Source organism: Budorcas taxicolor, chromosome 5 (assembly GCF_023091745.1).
Source record: "Budorcas taxicolor isolate Tak-1 chromosome 5, Takin1.1, whole genome shotgun sequence".
Lineage (NCBI taxonomy): Eukaryota > Metazoa > Chordata > Mammalia > Artiodactyla > Bovidae > Budorcas > Budorcas taxicolor.
The window spans coordinates 22,659,828-22,679,355 of record NC_068914.1 but is presented as its reverse complement, the minus strand read 5'-3'; the positions used below and the strand labels follow the sequence as shown (position 1 = coordinate 22,679,355).

Here is a 19,528-nt window from a genome sequence, read left to right as displayed (position 1 = left end):
ATTGTAAAGCAAAATAAAGTAAAAATAAAAATTAAAAAAATAAATAAATAAAAGGAAATCAGTCCTGAATGTTCATTGGAAGGACTAATGCTGAAGCTGAAACTCCAATACTTTGGCCACCTAATGCGAAGAACTGACTCATTGGAAAAGACCCTGATGCTGGGAAAGATTGAAGGAGGGAGGAAAGTGTGACAACAGAGAATGAGATGGTTGGATGGCATCAGCGACTCAATGGACATGAGTTTGAGCAAGCTCAAGAGTTGATAAAGGACAGGGAAGCCTGGTGTGCTGCAGTCCATGGGGTTGCAAAAAGTTGGACAAGACTGAGCAACTGAACTGAATTGAATATTAAAAGTTGGTTAGGTTTCCCTTCAAAATTAAGAAAATATCTATTTCTGGTTAAAAACTTAGAATCCTTAAAGAAATAAAGTGAAATGTGAAAGTATTCCTCCTGTTCTATATCTCTAGTCTCACTTCTTGGAAGTAAACACTACTAAAATTTTCATGAGAACCTTTTGAAAACTGTCCTACAAGTACATAAACATATGGCTCAATCTTCTTTTTTTTCACATAAGTGGGAAGTATAATACTCATCAGAAAAGTACCTTTTTCAGTTATCTTGGGTATCTTCCATACCAAAATACATATTGAGCTGACATTACTTTAAACGACTTTTAATATTCTCCACTAACAGATATTTAGGTTGGCTCTAGCTTTGCCATTGCAGATAACAAACTTTGCTCATAACAATCAAATAAACCTTGCTCATAACAAACTGGTGTGCCAGAGTGGTAGGGATGGGGGGACAGGCAAAATAGGTGAAGGGGATTAAGAGGTACTAATATCCAGCCATAAAAATAAATAAGTCACAGGGATATGTCGTATAGCGCTGTAGTTCATGGGGTCGCAAAGAGTCGGACACGACTGAGTGACTGAACTGAACTGAACTGATATAATATAGTCAATAATATTGTAACAACTCTGTGTGGTGATAGATGGCAGCTAGATTTATTGCAGTGATCATTTAATAATATACAAAAACATCCAATCACCATTTTTGCACCTGAAGTTAATATTCTATATCAAATTTAATTCAATTTAAAAAACAAAAAAGAACTTGATTAAGACTTTTGTGCATGTGCACTCATGTGTCTGTACTGTAAATTTCTAGAAGTGGAATAATGAACCTAAATGTATATGCATATTTTATTTCAATAGATATTGTCAAAATGGATCTTATGCACATATACACATTTATAAACATGCATACACATAACACATATATATATACATACACACAACATATAATTGGGGATGCACCCCAGGCCCACTAACTCTGAATTTCAGGGTATACTATATAAAAAATACACAGTATAAAAAATAATTTTGCAGTACAGAGGTAAAGAATAAATTTTAGAACTTGTTCTATGATGAAAAAAATGCTGTATTAGTCTTTTCTGACTGCTAAATCACATTGTTGATTCATACTGAGATTACTATCAACAAAATTTCTTAGCCTTTTAGACAGTAAATATTTACTAAGCTATGTTTATTTATTTATTTTTAGATTTCTTTTATAGTGCCAAAAATATATGGTTTAATATTTTACCTATTCAGTATTCAGTTCAGTTCAGTCGCTCAGTCATGTCCGACTCTTTGCTGAATATAATAATATTCAGTCCATGTTTTGAATATTCAAATTTTTTATGACCAGACTCTTTCAGCTAATATAGACCCTTTACCTTCTAATTTTCAACTGAAAAAAATTAAGACCATAATTATAAAATTTTATCCAAATCACTAGTAAAATACTGAAATGAGCTAGGCCAAGGGCAGATTGCACCCCAGCAGTAGAGGTTAGCAACTATACATTAATCAGCCATTTTAACAGTTTATTTTTTATCAATTACAACTCAAACTAATTATAAGGTAATTTTTTACATTGTTGAAAAAAGAAAGATATACCTAAAAGATGTTGCAAAAATTCTTGTTGTAGTCTATGAATATAAAATGATTTAATATTCTAGAAACCCTGCCCATATATTGGACAAATAGTTATTGAGCATCCAATATATGCTGCATTTCTGTTAGGTATGTGGGGTACAGGTAGTGAATAAGAAACAATAAATCACTGCTTTCATAAACTTTATATTTGAGAATGGACAATGTATAATAAAAAACTAACAAAATAATATAAAATATAATATCAAATTATAGTAGAGACTTTAAAAGAAATAAATATGGTGACATGATAGGTAACTAAAGAGGCTGATGTCTGAGATGATATTTGAGCCCAGTTTTCACAAATTGAACATAACAGAAGCTGTCCATATGGCCATATGAAAAAGCAAACTGGGAAATTACCAAGTGTGAACTTCCTCAGGTGGTAAGAAGCTTATTGTGTTCTAGAAACAGAAAGGCCAAAGTGCAGAGATCTAACGCATGCAAAAGAAAATAATATGAAGTAGAGTTGACAGTTAGGGAGTAGAAATTTCATGTAAGTCTGAATCACTCATTAAAAGAACTTTGCATTTTATTGTATCGGGCTAAGGAAAGCAACTGCTATGCTAAACATTTTTAAAATTGGGTATTTATATGGGAAGTAGATTAGAGAGACATGAGTATGAGCATGGAAACCATGTAGGATATTTCTGCAGTCAAAGATAGAAATGATGAGGCACAGACTATGATATTTTTCATCCTGTTGACAAACAACATGAAGAGAAGTATATAGATTCAAGACAAATATTTTTGGTGAAACTTATAGGGCTTGTTAATGGATTAAATAGGAAAACTAGCCATTAGATATAATTAAAATATGAGTTTCACTAGGACAAGAGTTTTGACTAATTTATTTTACTGTTTACTCCCCAGCTGCACAAATGACACCTACTACATAGCATATGTTCGATAAATATTTACTGCATTAAAACAAAAAAAGAAAATCTCTAGGTTTTCCTCAGAGAAACTAGGTGAAAGGCCATGCTGTTAACTAAAATCAGTAAGACTGAAGAAAAGCAAAATGAGGCGGGGATGTAGCTAGTAGGGGTTCCATTTGGCTATTTTAAGTTTTAGATGTCTTCTAGGCATAAATGTGGAGATGTAAAGGGAAAATTAAATATTTGAGTCTGGTCTTCAGGAAAGTTTTCTGGCCTATTGAGAAAAATTGGGATGCCATCAAAATATAGCCATGAACTTTATTGTAATTAATAATAAAAGGAATATTAAAGAGTCTCTGAAGGACATTTTAAAAAAAGATCTGATTATGGGGATATATAAAACATGTTTATTAATGGAAATATTTAATAGCTTGAAGGAGCCACTTTTCCCTAAAATAATCTAAAATCTAAAACATTTTAACAATTTCAATAAAAAATTCTAATATGTATTTTTATAGAACTTTGTAAGTGGATAATTAAAGTTACATAAAAGAGAAGAGCAGAACAGTAATACTTTAAAGAAAGAAACAATGCATTTAAAATTGACTAGAAGATATCAAGATGTAACCAAAGGTCACAATTAAGACTGTAACTCTCCCTGACACCAAAACCAAAGATATAACACATGCACACAAAAATTATAGGCTAATGCCATTGATGAACATAGATGCAAAAACCCTCGACTAAACATTAGCAAACCAAGTTCAACAATACAATAAAAGGATCATATACTGTGAGCAAGTAGGATTTATCCCAGCAATGAAAGATGGTTCAGTATTGTCAAACAATCAATATAATATACCACATTAACAAATTGAACAGTAAAAATCATATGATCATCTCAATAGATGTAGCAAAAGTTTTTTACAAAATTCAACATTTATGATTAAAAAATCCAAAAAAAGTGGGTATAGAAGGAATGCACCTCAAAATAATAAAGGCCATATGTGAAAAACTCACAGTCAACATCATATGCAATGTATGAAAAGCTAAAACTATTTCCTCTAAGATCAGGAATAAGGATGCACACTCTTGCCATTTTTATTAAACATAGTTTGGAAGTAATGGACACAGCATTCAGACAGGAAAAGGAAATGAAAGGAGTCTAAATTTTAAGGTAAAAAGTAAAACTGCCACAGTTTACAGCCAATAAGATCCAATATATGGAGAATCCTAAAGATGCTACAAAAATCTATTGTAACTCATGAGTGAATTCAATAAAGTTTCAGGATATAAAATTAATAGACAGAAATCAGTTGTGCTTCTATGCACTAACAACAAACTAGAAAGAGAAATTAAGAGAATAATCCAATTTATAATTGCATGACAAAGTATAAAATATTTAGAAATAAATCTAAGGAGATAAAAGACTCTTATTAGGAAAACTATAAAACACTGATAAAGGAATTGAAGGAGACACAAAGAGATGCCTCTCCAATATCTTTATATATCATGTTCTTGGGGTGGAAGAATTAATAGTGTTGATAAAGTGACCGTACTACCCAAGGCAATCTACAGATTCAACATAATTAATACCAAAATACCAGTGATATTTTTCACAAAACTAGAACAAATAATTCATTTGTATGGAAACACAAAAGAGTCCAAACAGCAAACATAATCTTGAGAAAGAACAAAGCCAGAGACATCTTTCTTCCTGATTTCAAACTATATTACAAAGCACAGTAGTCAAAACAGTATGGTACAAAAACAGATGAAACTTACAAACATACAACATACAAAAACATACAAAAACAGACATATAAGTCAGTGGAACATAGAAAAGAGCCCAGGAAAAAAAAATTACACTTACGTGGCAATTAATCTACAAGAGGAGGGGCAAGAATATACAGTGTGGAAAAGTATACCCTTTTTAATAAGTTGTATTGGGAAAACTGGACAGCTACTTGCAAAAGAATGAAGCTGGACTATTTTCTCACATAAATTCAAAATGGATTAAAGACTTAAATGTAAGACCCAAAACCATAAAACTTCTAATTAAAAAAATGTAGGCAGGATGCTCTTTGACATCAGTCTTAGCAATATTTTGGGGATATGTATTCTCAGGTAAAGAAAACAAAATCAAAGATAAACAAATGAGACTACATCAAACTTAAAAAGCTTTTGCACAGTTAGGGAAACTATCAACAAAATTAAAAGCTACATACTGAATGAGAGGAGATACTTGCAAACAAAATACTCACTAAGCACTTAACATCCAAAATATACAAAGAACTCGTAAGACTCAACATCAAAAAAGAAAGAAAGAAACAACCCAATTAAAAATGGGTAAAGAACTTGAATAGACATTTTTTTCCAAAGAAGTATCCAGATGGCCAACAGGCACATGAAAAGATGCTCAGTATCACTAATCATCAGGGAAATGCAAATTGAAGTCATGAGCTATCACTTTACACCTGTTGTAATAAGTGTAGGCAAGGACATAGAGAAAAAGGACCCCTTGTGCATTATTTGTGGGAATGTAAATTGGTGTAGCCACTATGAAAAACAGTAGGGGGGTTCCTCAAAAAATTAAACATAGAACTACCAAATGATCTAGCAATTCCACTTCTGGGATTTTATCCAAAGAAAACAAAAACATTGGTTTAAAAAGATATATGTGAGAATTCCCTGATGGCCCAGTGGTTAGGACAACACTCTTTCACTGCTGAGGGCGTGGGTTCAGTCTCTGGTTCAAGAAGTAAGATCCCAAAAGCCACAGCACAGCCAAATTTTTTTTTTTTAATTTAAAAATTAAAAAAAAAAGAAAAGATATAGGCATCCCTATGGGCTTCCCTGATGGCTCAAAGGTTAAAGCGTCTACGTGCAATGAAGGAGACCTGGGTTCAATCCTTGGGTCAGGAAGATCCCCTGAAGAAGGAAATGGCAACCCACTCCAGTATTCTTGCCTGGAGAATCCCATGGACGGATGTGGGCTACAGTCCACAAGTTCGCAAAGAGTCGGACACAGCGGAGCAACTTCACTTTCATGTTCATTGCAGCATTATTTATAATAGCCAAGATGTTAAAGCATCCTAAGTGTTTTTATCAATAAATGAGTGAATAAAGAAGATGCTGTGCACACACACATACAACACAAACACAATGGAATATTACCCAGCCATAAAAAATTAATTAAACCTTGCCACTGTGATAACATTGATAGACCTGGAAATAATATGCTAAATGAGATGTCAAACAGAGTAAGGTAAATATCACATGATTTCACTTACATATGGAATCTAAAAAATAAAGTTACCACTTTTAAAAAATTATATTCAACCTCCTGTTAGACATAAACATAAATTTCAGATAAAATAAAGACTTAAATGTTAAATAACAGTATTTGCTATTTTAAAAAGAAAATATGGGGACTGTGTAACCCTTTTGTTGGAAGAATTTCTTGACAAAGCACAAACCAACACACCATGGCACAGAATAGGTGCTCAAATGTCTAATTAAAAAATTAAAAGATGAATCATATGTTCATATTATAGTTCTTAAAACACTTTAGGATTAAAATATTATATTCAAAGTTAAAGGAAAAGCCACAGTCAACAGAAGATATTTTTAATAAATCTAAGCAGTGCAATAAAAACAAGCAACTAAAAATTGTCAAAGGGTTTAAGCAATTCACAGACTTTGAAAGCCAAATGGTTAATAACTGTTTTTTTAAGTGTTTTCTTGAGTAATCATAAAAGTATAAATTGAAACCAATGAGATATTCTGAGTACTATTCAGATTCAAAAGGCATTTCAATAGTGACAGCATCAAGTGTTATCCACAATATGGAGAAACAAAAACTCAGTCTACTGAGGGGAATGTAAGTGATTCAGCCACTTCAGAGACCTATTGCACAGTTCTGTTCCCTATGGGACCTCATAGAAAACTGACCTCAGTTATGAGATCTCAGTTGCTGGTTCCTCCAGATCGTACTTCAGCCAGTTTTCATTTGTTAATCAGCATTAAGTCTAAAGAAGCAGTCACCTTACTATTTCCTAAATATTCTTACAGATGAAATCATCGGCAAAGCAAGTGAAGAATTTAACACACATTCTGCTTTTAGTAAAATTAGAATTCCAGCAGAAGTTCAGAGACTTGAAATTTCTAATCATTATTATATTTCACATCTTTGCAACTACTGTGGTTTTAATTGGGAAGTAATTATCTACATCACTTGTTGCTTATTCTAAGGCAACGAAGGATTGACCTTATGTGTATCCTCAGTTCAGTTCAGTCGCTCAGTTATGTCTGATTCTTTGTGACCCCATGGACTGCAGCACATCAGGCTTCCCTGTGCGTCACCAACTCCCAGAGATTACTCAAACTCATGCCCATTGAGTTGGTGATGCTATCCAACCATCTCATCCTCTGTTGTCCCCTTCTCCTGTGTATCCTGAATCATAGTTTTGAGATAATTACTCATCTAGAAATAATTCCTAAGCAATATGTTTCTCTTTGGATTTTAAAAAACTCCTGAATTCCAGACAAGACAACATTTCTTGGCTTTTTTCAAGCTCATGCCTTCTTTTGATAAAAGAGAAAAAAAAAAAAAAAACATTCTTTTCACATGATTTGAGATTTCAAATTAAATAATGACTAAAAATAAATCAGATCTGTTGCACAAAACACTTCTTTGATTTCAAACTATACCATTCAGAAAATTCTAAGATGGTCTCTCAGGAACTGTTACAAGAACCAGGTGTCAAATAAAGAATGAAATGCTTAGTAAAGAGTAAACTATGACCTTAGGATGAGTCAGTTTATATTTTTTAAATATATATTTTAATATGTTTCCATATGTATGAAAGTCTGAAGCATTACACATAATTTTTTTATAGCTAGTTTAATGAAAGACAGTTATCATACCTGTGGACACAAGGTTTCCAGGTGATTGGCAGCAACTCTGACAATCTTAATCCCATCTTCATTTGTTGACATGGAACAAGCAAGATTTGCCACCTTAAATACAAAATAATGGAAATTATCTCAATTATCGAGGAAATGCAGAAACATCTGTTATCACATAAATGTCACTGGTATCTACTTTATGGAAGCATTCAGAAATCTATTAAATAACAATAAAGGCCATACAGTAGTGTTTAAAGCCAACAGGAAGACTGGTGAACAAATTTGCAATCCCTGTACAGTCTCTTGGTATCAATATCTAACCCATAATAAGATGCTGCTATGGTTTTTTTATGAGACTGAGAAAAAGTTTATCTATGGATTGAATGCTAATAAATTCTTGGATTCATATGATTGTGGTTTATTTTAAGTTTGTAATTGGTTTATTATTTCCCAGAAGTCTATTATGCATTCTTAAGTTGCATTAAGCATGACTGTATCTTTGTTCATGTTTTATTCAGCATCAAATATGCTACAAAGCTGGGCAAATACAGGATAATTGAATTCTTCTTCCTGTTCTTGATTTTCTACTACAACTTCATAGGCACTATTTGACATTCCAGCAGTCAATTTGATTCACACCCTAATATTCATATTTTTTAATACATTATTGTTTTGAAACACATTGTTTCCCAAGGATATGACTGCCCTTTAAAATAACTGCCTTCATGGCGATGACCTAAGTCCAATGTCCATAAGGATTTTCTTTATACCATGAACAAGTCGTGAGAAAGATTGTGGAGTTCCATCCTTTTCCTTTGAACTTCAGTCTTATTCAACATCCCCCTTGCTAGCAGGTGAGTCTTCATGTACAGAGGCAATGTTTTCTCAGATCTATAAAATATGTCACTGCCTCCATCACTGCAAAGAGATCACTTTCCTAACAATCATTTTCATCATGTTTCAGTTATTATATACTTTATCACAAGGCAGTTTTTACTGATCAAGTCCAAAATCCAATCAGTTGCAGAGAAACTTCACTTAAACTGTATGTGTTGGAAGTGAACAACAAACATCTCTTTGGATGACTATCTGTAGAATACCAAAAACTGTTACTTACATGGATTTACAGTCTTTGCTTTTTTATTTTTTATAGCATTACTTTAAATATGTTGGCAGTGAAACAACTCCTTGGTTTGCATTTACATATAATGAAATGACAGCCATATATTATTTAACTGTGGAATGGCATTGATCACTTTATTAATGTACATGGAAATGGCTTACTTGAAAAGGTCTTTTGTTGGCTTGAAGGTCACAATGCCTCAACTTTCATATCAGCCACATAATTAGCACATTTGTGATTATTTGAAAAGGGCAGTCGTTTCCGTACCCCACTCCATTCTTAAAACCCCACTCACAGAAAGTAAAATGTAGCAGTTTAATTCCTTTAATAAATTTTATAATAATTTTCACTGTATTTGCAGAAAATAGCTGCCTGTAAATTTGAGCACTGTTTGCTTTAAGTAGAAATATGAAATTATTGGCTCAATCTTTTGATCAAATAGATGAATGTTGGTTAAACCAAAGTTTAAAAATTACAGAAAGATACTCTATATAGATACTTTTTAAATTTCTTTAATTTTATATTCAAATATAGTTGATTAACAGTTTTATGTCAGTTTTAGGTATATAATAAGGGATTCAGTTATAAATGTATCTATTATTTTTTGGATTATTTTCTCATTTAGGTTATTACAGGATGCTAGAGATACCAAGGGAATATTTTATGCAAAGATGGGCTCAGAAAGGACAGAAATGGTACGGACCTAACAGAAGCAGAAGATATTAAGAATAGGTGGCAAGAATACACAGAAGAACTGTACAAAAAAGGTCTTCATGACCCAGATAATCACGATGGTGTGATCACTCACCTAGAGCCAGACATCCTGGAATGTGAAGCCAAGTGGGCCATAGGAAGCATCACTGCAAACAAAGATAGTGCAGGTGATAGAATTCCAGTTGAGCTGTTTCAAATCCTGAAAGATGATGCTGTGGAAGTGCTGCACTCAATGCATCAGCAAATCTGGAAAACTCAGCAGTGGCCACAGGACTGGAAAAGGTCATTTTTCATTCCAGTCCCAAAGAAAGGCAATGCCAAAGAATGCTCAAACTACTGCACAATTGCACTCATCTCACACACTAGTAAAGTAATGCTCAAAATTCTCCAAGCCAGGCTTCAGTAACACGTGAACCGTGAACTTCCAGATGTTCAAGCTGGATTTAGAAAAGGTAGAGGAACCAGAAATCAAAGTACCAACATCTGCTGGATCATCAAAAAAGCAAGAGTTCCAGAAAAACATCTATTTCTGCTTTACTGACTAGGCCAAAGCCTTTGACTATGTGGATCACAATAAACTGTGGAAATTTGTGAAACAGATGGGAATACCAGACCACCTGACCTGCCTCTGAGAAAACTGTATGCAGATCAGGAAGCAACAGTTAGAATTGGACATGGAACAACAGACTGGTTCCAAATAGGAAAAGGAGCTATCAAGGCTATATATTGTTACCCTGCTAATCTAACTTACATGCAGAGTACATTATAAGAAACACTGGGCTGGAGGAAGCACAAGCTGGAATCAAGATTGCCAGGAGAAATATCAATAACCTCAGATATGCAGATGATACCACCCTTATGGCAGAAAGTAAAGAAGAACTAAAAAGCCTCTTGATGAAAGTGAAAGAGGAGAGTGAAAAAGTTGGCTTAAAGCTCAACATTCAGAAAACGAAGATCATGGCATCTGGTCCCATCATTTCATGGGAAATAGATGGGGAAGCAGTGGAAACAGTGGCTGACTTTATTTTTGGGGGCTCCAAAATCACTGCAGATTGTGATTGCAGCCATGAGATTAAAAGATGCTTACTCCTTGGAAGGAAAGTTATGATCAACCTCGATAGCATATTAGAGACATTGCTTTGCCAACAAAGGTCCCTCTAGTCAAGGCTATGGTTTTTCCAATGGGCATGTATGGATGTGAGAGTTGGACTATAAAGAAAGCTGAGCACCAAAGAATATATGCTTTTGAACTCTGGTGTTGGAGAAGACTCTTAAGAGTTCTTTGGACTGCAAGGAGATCCAACCAGTCCATCCTAAAAGAGATCAGTCCTGGATGTTCATTGGAAGTACTGATGCTGAAGCTGAAACTCCAATACTTTGGCCACCTGATGCGAGGAGCTGACTCATTTGAAAAGATCCTGATGCTGGGAAAGACTGAGGGCAGGAGGAGAAGGAGATGACAGAGGATGAGATGGTTGGATGGCATCACCGACTCAATGGACATGGGTTTGGGTGGACTCTGTCAATTGGTGATGGACAGGAAGGCCTTGCGTGCTGTTGTTCTTGGGTTGAAAAAATTTGGACACGATTGAGAGACTAAAGTAAGCTGAACTGAAGCAGTATTCCCTGTGCTATATAGTAGGTCCATGTTGGTTACCTATTTTAAATATAGTAGTGTGTGCATGCCAATCTCAGACTCCCAATCTATGCCAAACAATCCAATCCAAAAAGTGAGCAGAAGACCTAAATAGACATTTCTCTAAAGAAGACATACAGATGGCCAAGAGGACTTCCCCGGTGGCTCAGCAGTAAAGAATCTGCCTGCCATGCAGGAGACCCTGGTTCAATCCCTAGATCAAGAAGATTCCCTGGAGAAGAGAATAGCAACCTACTCCAGTATTCTTGCCTAGAGAATGCCATGGAAGAGGAGACTGATGGACTATAGTCCATAGGGTGACAAAGAGTTGAACACGACTGAGCATGCACACAGACTCACACACAGATGAACAAGAAGCATCCCAAAAGATGTTCAACATTAGAAACATTAATTTTAGAAAAATTAATTATTAGAAAGTAATAATTTCTAATAAACATTAATTATTAGAGAAGGCATTATTAGAAAAATGCAAATTAAAACTACAATGAGATATCTCTTCACATCAGTCAGAAGGGTCATCATCAAAAAATCTACAAACAATAAATGCTGAGGAGGGTGTGGAGAAAAGGAAACCTTCATACTCCTTCACTGTCAGTATGAAAGTAAATTGGTGCAAACACTATAGAGAGCCGTACGGAGGTTTCTTAAGAAACTAAAAAATATGGACTTCTGTGGTTGTCCATTGGTTAAGAATCTGCCTTCCAATGCAGGGGACTCAGGTTCCATCCATGGTCAGAGAACTAAGATCCCATGTTGCTGTTGTTGTTTAGTCTCTGAGTCATGTCAGACACTTTTGCAACCCCATGGACTATAGCCTACAAGTTATGGGGCAGCAAGCTCATGGACCACAGGTAGAGAGAAGCCTGTGCTCCAACGAAGAGCCCATGTGCCCCAAAGAGGTCTGACATGGCCAAACAAATAAATAAATATTTTTAAGAAAACATAACTACCATGTGATCTACAAGCCCACTCCTGGGCATATAGCCAGAGAAAAACGTCCTTTCAAAAGAATCCATGCACTCCAATGTGCGTTATTTGGAAGCAACCTAAATGTCCACTGACAGAGAAATGCATAAACAAAAGGTGCTACATATATACAACAGAATATTATTCAGCCATTAAAAACAGTGAAATAATGTCATTTGCAGCAACATGGATGGTCATGGAGATTATCATAGTAAGTGAAGTATGTCAGAAAGAGAACAACAAACATGCAGCATCTTAAAAAATAAATCAAATTAACTTATCACAAAATAGAAAAGGGCACGATAAAGGATAGAAACACTAATAACCTAACAGAAGTAGAAGAGATTAAGAGGTGGCCAGAATACATAAAAGAACTATATACAAAAGGTCTTACTGATCCAGATAACCACAGTGGTGTGATCACTCACCTAGAGCTGGGCATCCTGGTGTGTGAAGTCCAGGAAGCATTATTACAAAGCTAGTGGAAGTGACAGAATTTCAGCAGAGCCATCTAAAATTCTAAAAGATGATGCTCTTAAAATCCTGTACTCAATATGTCAGCAAATTTGGAAAACTCAGCCATAGGACTGGAAAAGGTCAGTTTTTCATTTCAATCCCCAAGAAGGGCAATGCCAAAGAATGTTCAAACCACCTGGACAATTGCTCTCATTTCATATGTTAGTAAGTTTATGCTCAAAATTCTAGACTTCAACAGAATAGGAATTGAGAACATCCAGATGTACAAGCTGGATTTTAAAAAGGCAGAGGAACCAGAAATCAAATTGCCAATGTCCACTGGATCGTAAAGATAGCAAAGGAAGTCTAGAAAACCATCTACTTCTGCTTTAGTGATTACGCTAAAGCCATTGACGGTATGGATCACAACAAACTGTGGAATATTATTAGAGAAGGAAATTCCAGACCACCTTACCTGTCTCCTGAGAAACCTGTATGAGGGTCAAGAAGCAACAGTTAGAACTGGACATGTAACAATGGACTCATTTCAAACTGGGAAAGGAGCACATTACATTGTCACCCTTCTATGCAGAGTACTTCATGCGATATACCAGGCTGGTTGGTTTCAAGCTGGAATCAAGATTGCTGGGACAAATATCAGCAACCTCAGATATGCAGATGACACCACTCTAATGGCATAAAGTGAAGAGAAACTAAAGAGACTCTTGAAGAGGGTGAAAGAGGAGAGTGAAAAAGCTGGCTTAAACTCAACATTCAAACAACAAAGATCATAGCATCCAGTCCCATCACACTCATGGTAAATAGAAGGGGAAAAAGTGGAAACAGTGACAGATTTTATTTTCTTGGGCTCAGAAATTACTGTGGATGGATACTGCAGCCATGAAATTAAGAGATACTTGCTCACTGAAAGGAAAGCTATGAGAAACCTAGTGTATTAAAAAGCAGAGACATCACTTTGCTGACAAACGTCTGCATGGTCAAAGCTATGGTTTTTCCAGTAGTCATGTTTGGATATGCGAGTTGGATCATAAGAAGGCTGAGTGTCTAAGAACTGATGCTTTGAATTTTGGTGCTGGAGAAGACTCTTAGGAATTCCTTGGACTGCAAGGAGGTCAAATCAGTCAGTCCTAAAATAAATCAATCCTGAATATTTACTGGAAGGACTGATGCTGAAGCTCTAAAACTTTGATTACCTGATATAAAGAGCCAATTCATTTGAAAAGATCCTAATGCCAGGAAAGATAGAAGACAAAAAGATGAGATGGTTAGATACCATCACTGACTCAATGGACATGAATTTAAGCAAACTCCAGATGAATGTAGGACAGAGAAGCCTGGAGGGCTGCAGTCCATGGGATCTCAAAGAGTCAGACATGACTTAGTGTTTCAACAACAACAAAACAGAAGTAGACTCTCAGACATAGAGCATGAAATTATGGTACCAGTGGGAAGAGTGGATACACTTTAATTTTTAATTTATCATCTTTGTTTTTTTTAAACAAGCCTCTTTCTTCTGGACATTTACTGGTTACCCTGTTACTGAAGTAAATTTAATTATTCATGTTAACATAAAAATCATCCTAAACACAAAGTTTCTGTTTATATTATCATACTTAAGTTTTATTTAACACTGAGTTGAAAATACAACTCAAAGTTTTCTACTCCCTGAATGATTATATTAACACTCTTTCTGTCTTCTTTTATTCAGACATGCCCAAACTTCTCCTTACCAGAACTGTTCCACGTCAGGTAAGCTCTCTAGACAGTCAGTTATGATTACCAAATTAAGGCTTGTCGAGTTTCAGTGATATTTTATACAAACAAATTTAAATGTATAGGATAGTTAATATTCTGTGACCAGAGAAAGTTATGTGTTAAAAATATCTTTACATTTCTAATTTGAGTGATTTGTAACATCTTTTCTAGGTCAAATCAATGTGTAAAGTGAAAGTTGCTCAGTCGTGTCTGACTCACTGCAACCCCATGGACTATACTGCAGTGGGTAGCCTTTCCCTTCTTCAGGGGATCTTCCCAACCCAGGGGTTGAACCCAGGTCTCTCACATTGCAGGCCGATTCTTTACCAGGTGAGGTAAGTGAAAGCCAAATTTCTTCTAATATTCATAAGTTCTGTGTGGCTCTTCAGGCAGTCAGGTATGTTCCTAGGCAAAACATGAAGGCAACTCCCTACTGGTTGAAGAAAATAGCATGCAAATAAAATATTTTGTAAGATACTTTGAGATATTTGGACATTTGACATTTTTTATATATCGAACTTTTTTCATAAGTCTATGTAAAGTTTTATTATTCAAGAGATCTTTGTGAAACATTTCTGTCCTCTATGGGAAATTATTCATAGAGAGGTTTTGGAGACAACTAGGTCTGGATTTTAACCTATTCCCACAATTACCAAAATTTCTGGCCATGGATAAAATGGTAATAACTGAGAGAATTTTGTCATCTATAAAATGGGTATGATAGTATCAGTATCTACCTAACTTGAGTACTTTGAAGATTAAATGAGACAGTGTGTGAAGACACTTTGATACCTGGTAGCCCTGAAGACAGAGAAGGCAATGGCACCCTGCTCCAGTACTCTTGCCTGGAAAATCCCATGGACGGAGGAGCCTGGTAGGCTACAGTCCATAGGGTCGCTAGGAGTTGGACACGACTGAGCGACTTCATTTCACTTTTCACTTTCATGCATTGGAGAAGGAAATGGAAACCCACTCCAGTGTTCTTGCCTGGAGAATCCCAGGGATGGGGGAGCCTGGTGGGCTGCCCGTCTATGGGGTTGCACAGAGTCAGACATGACTGAAGCGACTTAGCAGCAGCAGCAGCAGCCCTGAAGATGTATGAATTCCCTTCCAGATCATCTTATCTTTTACTAAGGATGGTGAAGAGGATTCACTCTCTCAAGAATTTTTATAGAAGTAAAACCTTAGGAGTCTAAAGAAATATGACACAATTTCTAATCAAAGAGCCACAAACCAAAATGGTTTAAGGACTCAGGCAAGATATACAAATGTAGAGTCTATATGTAACAGTAGGTGGGGTAGCGTGGTGGGGCCTCAGGCAAACATGAGCATGTATGCCCTGTCTAATGGCATTAGACCTCGTTAAAATACAAGGAAAAATTCATAGCCTTGGTCAAACTAACAGTCTGTTCACTTATTTTAGTTCATAGTTCACCAGTATGTGACCTCTGACCATATTCTCTCACCCAGTATTTTATAGACAGGAAAACAAGCCAAACAGAGAGAAGAAATACATTCAAACCATTCACTGATAGGAAGACTACTAACCAGAAAACAACGTATGCTATTTATGCCACCCTGATTTAAAGTACTGAAATTTTCCTGCATTGAAATGATTGACCAGACTTTTTATTGATGTTGTGCCTTACCCAAGACCAAGAAAATCAGAATCTAAATTATCCTAAATGGAACCAAAGACATTCAGGTAGATTCACAAATTTATTAAAAAGGAAAGGTAGATTCACAAATTTATTAAAAAGGAAAGGCCAGGACACAATTTCTTTCATTTTTTAAAAATAAAAGATTAAACTGTATCTTTAAAATAACTGTCAATACTCTAATAATTGCAAAAGTCAAATAAAAAATCTTCAAACAGGGAAATGGTGTCATGTTACTCAGAGGGGAGTGATTATTTTTTTAGCATCAGCATCTCTCTCATGAGCCTCTTTCCTTCGCACAAGTCCTTCTGCCTTCTAAGATGTATCACATTCTATAAGTTTTAAATTTGAATGCACTGCCCTTTCAGGTATATTGAAAATATTGCAGGCAACAAAGCCTGGCTAGACACTTCTTGAATTAATTCACATTAATTACTATCCTACTGATGTTTGTTTTTCTCTTCCTAGTTCCAGTTCTGTATACTAATCATTAATATCCCTGGCATCTTTTCTATGTATTGGACTGTGATCCTTTCCCTTCACCTGGCATATAACATGGTACCTCTCATCCCTGACTCATGTTCTTAAGAGAGAAATTCTCTGCTCAGGAACCTGAAGTCATAAAATCCTGCCAGCTAGGCTAGTTTTGTCCCTCACTTTCCACCAAGGTCAAGGAGGTGGCCACACTTGACCCTCCCCACACCCAGATGATACAGACATAGTAGTACTGGGCTTCTCAGTGGTAAAGAATCCACCTGCTCATGCAGGAGACACGGATTCGATCCCCGGGACAGGAAGACCCCCTAGAAAAGGAAGTGACAACCCTCTCCATTATTCTTGCCTGGGAACTGCTATCTATGGACAGAGTCGCCTGGTGGGCTGCATAGGGTCACAAAAGAGATGGACATCACTAAGTGACTAAACAACAATAACAATGCTAGAGAGAAAAACACCAATACAGTATACTAATGCATATATATGGAATTTAGAAAAATGGCAATGATAACCCTGTATGCAAAACAGCAAAAGAGACACAGATGTATAGAACAGTCTTTTGGACTCTATGGGAGAGGGAGAGGGTGGAATGATTTGGGAGAATGGCATTGAAACATGTATAATATCATATAAGAAATGAATCGCCAATCCAGGTTCGATGCATGATACTGGATGCTTGGGGCTGGTGCACTGGGACAACCCAGAGGGATGGTACGGGGAGGGAGGAGGGAGGGGGGGTCAGGATGGGGAACACATGTGCACCCGTGGCAGATTCATACTGATGTATGGCAAAACCAATACAATATTGTAAAGTAAGTAGCCTCTGATTAAAATAAATAAATTTAAATTTAAAAAAAAAAACAATGCTAGTACCAAGGAAAGCTATAAAAACAGTATTTGGGAAGTGGGGATAATGTCAATGACCTTTATATCAGTCTATCATGCTATAGGGCTTAACTATACTTTTTATCATTCTGAGCTAGTAAAGAGACTGCATTTTAAAAATATAGAATATCCTATCATGCTATAGATTAACATTCCAACATCAAGTGTTATTTGAAATTTCAGGTGCAACAATTGTCCTCTCAAGTCATCTTAGACACTGAAATAATATTGTTGCTAGGAACAAGCTCACTATTTGAACAGCTGATCATCATAATTTTTCATTCTGTCACTAAGGGGTTCTTACGCACTACTTACTTGTGATAGGATTTCTCAAGAACATGAAGCAAACTTTGATGTTTGGTGAGATTTCCATTGTTGCATATCCATAGTTTAGTTCACATACTTAATTGTAATATGATGTTACTCTGCATCTTAGCTCTCAGTGGGGGAGAAAGATCCTTTTCTCATTTTTATGCATTTTCCTCTCTGGCCAATGGTCATGGAACTCCTGGGTAAGCACTTTCATAGACAGAACTTACTCTTTTCCAGGACAGTGTATTCCTGTTGCATGGTAGTCCAAAGTTACACAGATTAAGATGTTCTTCCTTATAAAGAGATGAAGTCTTTCTTTCAACAGCTTCCTCATAGACGACACAGAATCCAAAATGTCAAATATTTTCAATAAAAGAAAAAAAAGTTTGAGCCCACAGAAAATCTTTATTAGTAGTTCTCAATCTGTGGGATAAGTTAGATGGTGAATGTAATAATCATTGGTATGGCTATTAAAGAAAAGTCCAGAATACTTCTGCCAAGACACTCATATATTAAGTATGTCTCTAGCTGGAATGTTAAGCCAGGTGGGCCTTAGGAAGCATCACTATGAACAAAGCTAGCAGAGGCAGTGGAATTCCAGTTGAGCTATTTCAAATCCTGAAAGATGATGCTGTGAACGTGCTGCACTCAATATGCCGGCAAATTTGGAAAACTCAGCAGTGACCACAGAACTGGAAAAGGTCAGTTTTCATTCCAAACTCAAAGAAGGGCAATGCCAAAGAATGCTCAAACTGCTGCACAATTGCACTCATTTCACATGCTAGTAAAGTAATGCTCAAAATTCTCCAAGCCAGGCTTCAGCAATACGTGAATTGTGAGCATCCAGATGTTCAAGCTGGTTTCAGAAAAGGCAGAGGAACCAGAGATAAAATTGCCAGCATCCAATGGATCATTGAAAAAGCAAGAGAGTTCCAGAAAAACATCTATTTCTGCTTTATTGACTATGCCAAAGCCTTTGACTGTGTGGATCACAATAAACTATGGAAAATTCTGAGAGAGATGGGAATACCAGACCATCTGACCTGCCTCTTGAGAAACCTGTATACAGGTCAGGAAGCAACAGTTACACTGGACATGGAACAACAGACTGGTTCCAAATAGGAAAAGGAGTATATCAAGGCTGTATATTGTTACCCTGCTTATTTAACTGTTTTGCAGAGTACATCATGAGAAACGCTGGGCTGGATGAAGCACAAGCTGGAATCAAGATTGCTGGGAGAAATATCAATAACCTCAAATATGCAGATGACACCACCCTTCTGGCAGAAAGTAAAGAGGAGCTAAAAAGCCTCTTGATGAAAGTGAAAGAGGAGAGTGGAAAAAGGTGGCTTAAAGCTCAACATTCAGAAAACTAAGATCATGTTCCGATCCCATCACTTCATGGGAAATAGATGGGGAAACAGTGGAAACAGTGTCAGACTTTATTTTTCTGGGCTCCCAAATCACTGCAGATGGTGATTGCAGCCATGAAATTAAAAGACGTTTACTCCTTGGAAGGAAAGTTATAACCAACCTAGACAGCATATTCAAAAGCAGAGACATTGCTTTGCCAACAAAGGTCCCTCTAGTCAAGGCTATGGTTTTTCCAGTAGTTATGTATGGATATGAGAGTTGGACTATAAAAAAAGCTGAGCACCGAAGAACTGATGCTTTCGAACTATGGTGTTGAAGACTC

General features: G+C 36.0%; 1 protein-coding gene across 1 annotated transcript in view; it reads right to left on the bottom strand.

Annotated features, from left to right (window-relative positions):
- CTNNA3 (catenin alpha 3) overlaps positions 1–19,528 on the bottom strand; it is a 1,850,481-nt gene that overhangs the window by 711,408 nt on the left and 1,119,545 nt on the right. The window contains exon 10 of the mRNA XM_052639474.1: positions 7,809–7,901. Within this exon, the coding sequence (XP_052495434.1) occupies positions 7,809–7,901 (93 nt within the window). The remainder of the gene's footprint in view (positions 1–7,808; positions 7,902–19,528) is intronic.